At 35.4% G+C, this 7,579-nt stretch overlaps 1 protein-coding gene and 1 pseudogene across 1 annotated transcript in view; one reads left to right on the top strand and one right to left on the bottom strand.

Annotated features, from left to right (window-relative positions):
• The window catches only part of LOC111367717 (acyl-CoA-binding domain-containing protein 1-like), a 3,163-nt gene extending 893 nt beyond the window's left edge, over positions 1 to 2,270 (top strand). Inside the window, exons 2-4 of the mRNA XM_022988737.1 lie at positions 447 to 552; positions 668 to 774; positions 2,120 to 2,270. Coding sequence (XP_022844505.1) covers positions 447 to 552; positions 668 to 774; positions 2,120 to 2,216 — 310 coding nt within the window. The 3' untranslated portion in view covers positions 2,217 to 2,270. The remainder of the gene's footprint in view (positions 1 to 446; positions 553 to 667; positions 775 to 2,119) is intronic.
• Positions 2,271 to 4,440: 2,170 nt separating this feature from the next.
• On the bottom strand, positions 4,441 to 5,872 carry LOC111366843 (annotated as a pseudogene).
• Between the last annotated feature and the right edge of the window lie 1,707 nt (positions 5,873 to 7,579).

The following is a 7,579-nucleotide window of genomic DNA, read 5'->3' as shown; positions in this document are numbered from 1 at the left end:
TTTTTGTTTTTTTTTTTTTTTTTTTTTTTTTTTTGGGGAAAAATGATGGGAGGTTAGGATTTGAATTTGGAACCATAATACATAAATTTATTTTAAATTGAACAGGCTATTAATAATGGAAAATATCGTGATTTGACAGCTGAATTGTGAATCTGTGATGTTATCACATTTCATATTTGATATATGGCGCAAGAAAACTTGGTGGAACTGATGGGATGAGGTTGCACTGGTTATTTAGGCTGCAGTTTGTTTCTTTCTACTTGTGACTATCATAGCTATAAATAAGGTTGCACTGTTTATAAATTGGTTATTATATATTTCTTTGACACGTGTTTTATGGCTTATTTGCCTATCCTTAACTTATGAATTATGATGAACATTAATGTCATCAGACTGAACATTTTCCGGTCTGACTAGTGGAAATATTTATTTCGTTGATATGTTAGGCAAGCATGGCAGAAATTGGGTACCATGCCTCCAGAAGAAGCCATGCAAAAGTACATTGACATTGTTACTGAGTTGTATCCCACCTGGGCTACTGGTGCAGCTACTGTGAGATCAGAATCTTGTTATTTCAATTGCATCATTTGCTATTTATCAATTCTTTTATATAGTTGCACTAGTTTTAATAAACAGCTATCCTTAATTTGCCACGAACTGATAACAGAAAAGGAAATATAAAGAAGCCAGTGATCCTCCAAATGCTGGCTCCAAAGGGCCAATGGGACCTGTTTTTAGCAGTTTTGTGCATGAGGAGGAGCCTGAAATTGAATCGTAAGGATCTTGAACTTCTGTTATATGTTTGAAGTCCCACGTTACAACAATTTGTGTTTCTTTTGAAGAGTGATCACTTTTTTCCATCATCTATGGTTGCATAGGCGCCAAGGGCTGCATCATTGAATTCTACAGTCATATTTTATGTTAACATTTTCTCCCCCTTTCACCAATAATTTTCAACGTGCCCTCAAGGAGAAAAACATTTACACAATAGATTTATGTTTTTTTCCTCTTTCAGCCTGGAGGTTGAGGGGGAGGGGGAGAGGGAGATAGTGTGTTTGCATCGTGATTTGTTTTGTGAGTGGCTTTCTTTGTGCAACTTGACCTTTCTGAATGATCAATCTTGTATGTATAAACATAGCGATTTGGTCGATTTATAGTTCTGCAAGTATATTATTACTTGGGTCATTCATGTAACTTTTCGTAGCTTTATAAAATCATGATTGTTAATAGAAATATAGTGGAAACCGGGCTTATAAATGTGGGCTGAATGAGCTTCAATATTGATGCTTTGAACGTGTTGTTTTTTGTTACTGAAAATATGTGGTTCTGGTCCCCCAACTTTCACAACTAAAGCACAACTCCTCAATCATCTTTTTTTCTTCTTAAGTCACCAAACTTTTATTTTCAGTGCACGTTGGTCACCACCAAATAGTAACTGTCATTTATTTCTGTCAAGTAGTCAATTGCCTTTCACGTGATGACTTATTTGAGGTTTTTATTCTTCCACCATCATTATGGACCCATTTCTCTCTAGAAAAGGAAGATGTATGTCACCACTCACGTGTTCAGCTATAAGCTAAGCTCATTATATCTTTTCTGTTTGAGAAAAATGTGTCCATCGTAGTCGGTGGAAAAAAATAACCTTCAAGTAAGTTACCAAGTGCAAGGAAATTAAATGTTTAACGGGAAATCTAATGATATTTCTTATTCACTGTGGAGAGCAACGTGCAGCTGAAATGAAAGTTTGCAGACCTAAATGTTAGGAATGATTGATTATGTGCCCATGCTTTATGTGTGAATGTTGTGACACAAAGGCTGCAGATTTTCCTTCTGTAAATTGTGGATGTCATTGGCAATGAAACTGAGAATCCTTCCTTGTTTCTCTTCTTGCACTCCTTCTCCTTAACTCCACCCTTTAAATGGTTTAACTAGGAAAGCTTTCTTTTTCATTCTCTGAATAAAGGGGTATCAGATATAATTATAGATTTCATCACCTTTCTACTTGAAGGAGAAGAATAGCATTGAATAGAAAAATAAGTCCGTATAGCTTATTTTCTCTTGTAACTCATGGTTTGAGAAGAAAATTTTGAATTCCAAACGCCTCATCTGTTGTTTGCAGAAAATTGGATGTTATACATGCATTTGCACGAGAAGGAGATGAAGAGAAATTACTTAAGTGTATAGAGAGCGGCATTCCTGTGAATCTGAAGGGTTAGTGGACATTAAATTCTTAAATTAGCTGCTATAGTTTGATGTCATACGCATTAAAGCTTGGTAATATTGATTGTAATTTTGATGTTTTAAGCATTTGAAAGAAAGTCTTCAGAGGGTTTAATTCTCACAGAAGGAGAAACAAAAGATGGAAAAGAAAAAAATGACTGAAGCAGTATTAAATGCTTCATAGGTGCTACCTATATTGGCAATTTGGGGGGGGGGGGGGGGGGAAATTAGGTGCTGACGTTAATTCTAAGGTAGACAAAAAATCTTTGTTTTACTTATTCTTGCTGAGGTTTTTGCTGAATATCAAGCAAATAAGAGATCACCCAAAAGGGGGAAAGAAAAAAAACTGCACAGTGGTGCCCTCCCTTTCCTCATGGAAGTTTGTTAATTCTTTGTTTTGTACTTTGGAGAACTGACTGCAATTAATATCTCAGTACCCATTTGAAACACACAATTTAAAGGCACTCTTACATTATTAAGATTTTTTATTTTGTGAAATGCATAAAAGAACCTGAAAACATGACTGAAGTCAGATATTGGAGGTTTTGTGTTGGTTTACAGAGCCTTAGGGCGCATGGATAAAAGATTTGTGTAATGGAGCTCCTGAATAAGATTCTCTCTCCTTTTAAAATTTACCTGTGTTTAAAATTCATATGGGCCAAATTCTTCTAATTAACAATTTATTAATTGTCATTCATTCCATCTTAGAAGATTGATGGATATTGACACCAGTTGTCATGGATACTGCAAAGAATTAACTTTTAAGTGCCAGATGTGAATATTAGAATTGTGCAGCATCCTTACTGTATATGTGTATAGAAGTTCTACAGCATCCATAGTACAACTGTATAGAAGTTCCGCAGCATTTGTTTCTTGTATATTTTGACTTCAGGCAAGGCTAAAAGTGCACATAGGTAGTGGGTCTCAAGGATTGCATGGTTAAAAAGTAGGTAAAAGTTGTGGGTCCAATGAAATGTGTGGATGAAATTAGAGTTTGACCAGCTTATAAGAAATATAAGCTTTGCAAATACATGGAATTTTACTTATTTTGTTCTAATGCTTCATTGGCACTTCTGTCGAATTATTAACTCACCATTGTTACTGTTTAAAGGACAATGAAGGTCAAACACCACTGCATTATGCTGCTCTTTGTGAGAGAGCTGTCATAGCTGAGTTGCTTGTGAAGCGCAATGCTGATGTGGAGATGAAGGACAATGATGGCAACTCGCCTGGTGATCTTTGTGAGTCGAGCTGGCCTTGGATGCAGCGTGAAGCAAATATAACCGAATGAATATGTTTTTGTTATTTCTATAGATTTGATCATGAATCTTGTGTTCTGCAAATTGCAGAACGTGTGTCTGTAATCTGTTGCTTAATGCAAATTCCTGATTACATGTACAATCTGTTCTTGAGAACAAACCCGACCCTTATAAGGAAGCCCTGAATTCAACTTGTTTTCAGTGGCAGCTATTGCTACATCTTTTGTTTTGTAATATTTGTTAAATGGTTTCCCACTTTCATTAATCCCATGGAGAAACGAAAAAGATGTCAAATTAATTTGTTCTATGGAATTGGAGCCTGCAAGTTGGCAATAATTCTTGTTTCAAAGTGCAGTTATGGTTGTTTACCTTTACTAAGGGTTTATTTGGCACGACTTTTGCCTTTACTTTTACATTTTGTAGAACTTTTGGAGGAAGTTTTATTAATTTTTGTATAAAAAATTATTTTTAAAAGTATTTCATATTTCAGAAGTGCTTTTCGAAGAAGTCACCAATTGGAAGCAGTCAAGTGGATTCTGAAGCAACTTTCAGTTCTCAAAAGCTCATTTCGTCTTTTTAGAAGAGTCCTAAGCATGTTTGGTTGAGCTTAAAAAATTTACACATGAATAGCCAAGTTTACTTACTAGTAAATTTGTATTGAGATAAACTTTTTGTAATTAACTATCACTTTACTCTCAATATAAGTAATTTTTTCCTTTTTAAGAAACGAAAGCAACTTGTTTTGTGTCAAATAAGATAATCCGATATTTCACTGTTAGGAATCCAAACACAATTCGAGTTTAACATATCTGTTTATACACTTATCATCCAAAATTGAAGTAAGCTAAAAGATTATGCTGCTGCATCTTTCCCTCACACCTTTGAGGAAATAAAATAAAATAAAATTGCATATCCTATGACTAACATCTCTAGAAAACAAAATAAAAGCCTAACGTCCCTTCTACAGCTCATCATTGTCATCATCGGCATAGCCGGACATTCCACCTGACTCACCACCCGATCTTTGATAGACAGCCGTGATAATCGGATTGCACGCAACCTCGACTTCTTTAATCTTATCCTTGTAATCCTCCTTCTTAGCGTTTTGATTGTCGTCCAACCATTCAAGGGCCTCCTTAGTTGTTGTCTCGATCCTATCCTTCTCATCCAAGTCCAGTTTGTCAGCGAGCTTGTCCTCGTCGTTTATTTGGTTCTTCATGTTGTAAATGTATGTTTCGAGGCTGTTGCGGGCATTAGTTCTTTCTTTGACCTTCTTGTCTTCCTTGGCAAACTCCTCAGCCTCCTTGACCATCTGATCTGTTGTGCATGTGGCTTATTAGAGTGGAACACAGGTTCTGGATTAAATAGGCTGAAGTCGGAGCGGAGCACATCGAATGGGCCTAGGCTAGGGTTAGTATGAATAATATGTTGTAACCCTATTTTTACTACTAAATAAAAATTATCTCCGCTTCGTTCTCGTGGACATAGGCACACCGCCGAACCACGTAAATTCTTGTGTTGATTTTTTTTTCATCTCTTTATTATTGCGCATAAAATCTAACACGATCAATCTCTCCCTGACTCAGGCGACCTTTCTCATTTGTGATTGTGATCTTCTCAAATCGTCCATTAGCCTTGTCTTCAGCCTTGACGTTCAGAATGCCATAAACTTCGACTTCAAATGTAACTTCAATCTAAGGAGCTCCTCTGTTCAAACAAACAAGATCTGTTTAGTAAGACGAATGAAATCAAGCTTTAATAGAAATATAGGAAGGAGCATGGGCACATATGAACCTTTGGGTCGGAGCTATTCCTGTTAGATCGAAGGGCCCCAGCAGCCTGTAGTCTTTTGTAAGACTTCATTTGCTCTCAAATACCTGTTCGACGGCATTAATATACGTTATAGTGATCACACTTCAATGAATTGAGATTCCAAGATGAATACCTCAATGGTAACAGTAGTTTGTTTATCCTGGTAAGTGGTGAAAACTTAGGATCTTTTGGTTGGAAGGAATCAGTTTGGTCATTACATCGCCAACGATTTCAATACCAAGGGTAAGTGGAGCCACATCCAAAAGAAGAACATCTGATAACATAAAAGAATGGTTAATCAAAAGAATTTCAACCCCTAAAACTTATAAGCAACTGAACGAAAGAGAAATACCTTTGGTCTTGTCGCCTCCCTCACCGCTCAATATTCATCCTTGTACAGCAGCACCATAAGCGACTGCCTCGTCTGGGTTAATGTGCTTGTTCAGTTCCTTCCCGTCAAAATAATCCTTCAGAAGTTGTTGAACCTTCGGAATTCTAGTGCTTCCACCAATAAGAACAATTTCTTCAATCTGGTGCTTTTCCAAACCGGCATCTTTCATGGCTTTCTTAACAAGTCCCATTGTCATTCTGGACAAATCATTGTTCGATTCTACAAAACGAGCTCTGGTAAGTGGTTCGGAGAAATCAATGCCGTCGAAGAGAGACTAAATCTCTAGTCAAGCCTCGTGCTAATTGCTCAAAGCTCTCTTGGCGCGCTCACTTTCTCTCCTCAACTTGCCAAGTGCTCTGTTGTGCTTTCTAATGTACTTTTTTCTTCTTTTACTATTATTCAAAAGTGTAACATCCTCAACGGTTATGCCATTAGGCAAGGAACCACATGCTTGCTCAACTTCCACATTATTAGTTCTGTCATAAGCCAAAATCTGCTGCTATTTCCAAGCATAGAAACTAGGTGTCATCCTAATAATATTGTTAGACTCATATAAATTTGCCTCAAGTAAGACAGAAATCAAACATATACAGTTTGTCTTCTAAATTACTTCTTGTTGTAGTGAAGTACATAATTAACCTTACGGTTAGAGTTCGTGTGAAATCCGCAAGCGTACGGGATCGTTATACAAGTAATAAAATTTGTGAGTTAAGAGTATCATTCCTATGAGAAATAAGGTCTAATATTTAGTTAAGCAGCTTTTACTAAATTCGAAGTAATATAAAATCAAAAAAGTCGTGATTTGTATGTTTTCTATGCTAATCTTAAACTAAGAAAGCAAATAAAATATTTATTTAATATGTGAATATTTGTATTGAAATCGTGAATCCCCCGATTGCCATTTAATTCAACTCTTAATTTATAATCTAGTAAATTCATGCATTCAAGACAATCGATAATCCACTTTTATTCAATATTCTTTCCCAAAATATATTAAACCTATGTTTAACACGACACGATCTTATTCCTAGTCCGAATTCATATGAAAAACATGCATTGACTTATGGGATTTATCACACATGATTGCACATACCATATATATTATTCCTAACACCTATTGTCCATGTGTTGATTTTACCGCGTTCTAAACTTATTGTGAGTATTCCTACACTACAACAAGCAACTTACTATCTAATTAGTGATCAATCAATTAAATAGTTCAATGGGAATGCAAAACCAATCAAGAAAAAATCATGAACTACTAAATTAATTGTCTTGAATTAAAATAAACAAACGATAGGATTCATCATTCATCCAATACAATGAAAAACTAGCATAGCATATTAATATATAAATTACAAGAAAAATAATAGAAAAATATCACTCGGATCATGAAAGAATACAAAAGATGTTGATCTTCACGTTCAAAGTTGAATTCTTCAAAACTTGATGTAATTGAACTTCAATTCCTTGCTATGGCTTGATCTTCTTTCTTAAAATATAACAATTGGCCCCTTGTTCTTGATGAATTTGATGAAATTATTGTGTATGAAGAGGCAAGAGAGAGACCCTTTCATTGCTGCCCATATCTTGTATTTGTTTGATGAAATTAAGTCAAAATTCATGTCCAAATCGTCTTCCAAAAAAGTTTGAATCAAATAAGGAAAGTTGCCTTCACGCGCACATAATTTTGTCTTTGCATAGCTTTCAATATTTTGATCATAATTTTCTTTATCGGAATCCGATTCAGGTGATTCAAAGTGCATTGGAAAGCTAATTAAAAGATCTACAATTCTTCTAGAAATACAATTTTTCCAATTCAAACATTCTCCATCTGAAAAATGGGTCTCAAATTGATCAAAAGTCTTGAAGATATCTTATATGATTTGAAGTCGAT

This window comes from Olea europaea, chromosome 18 (assembly GCF_002742605.1).
Source record: "Olea europaea var. sylvestris chromosome 18, O_europaea_v1, whole genome shotgun sequence".
NCBI classification, from domain to species: domain Eukaryota; kingdom Viridiplantae; phylum Streptophyta; class Magnoliopsida; order Lamiales; family Oleaceae; genus Olea; species Olea europaea.
This window is presented reverse-complemented; position numbering and strand designations above follow the sequence as displayed.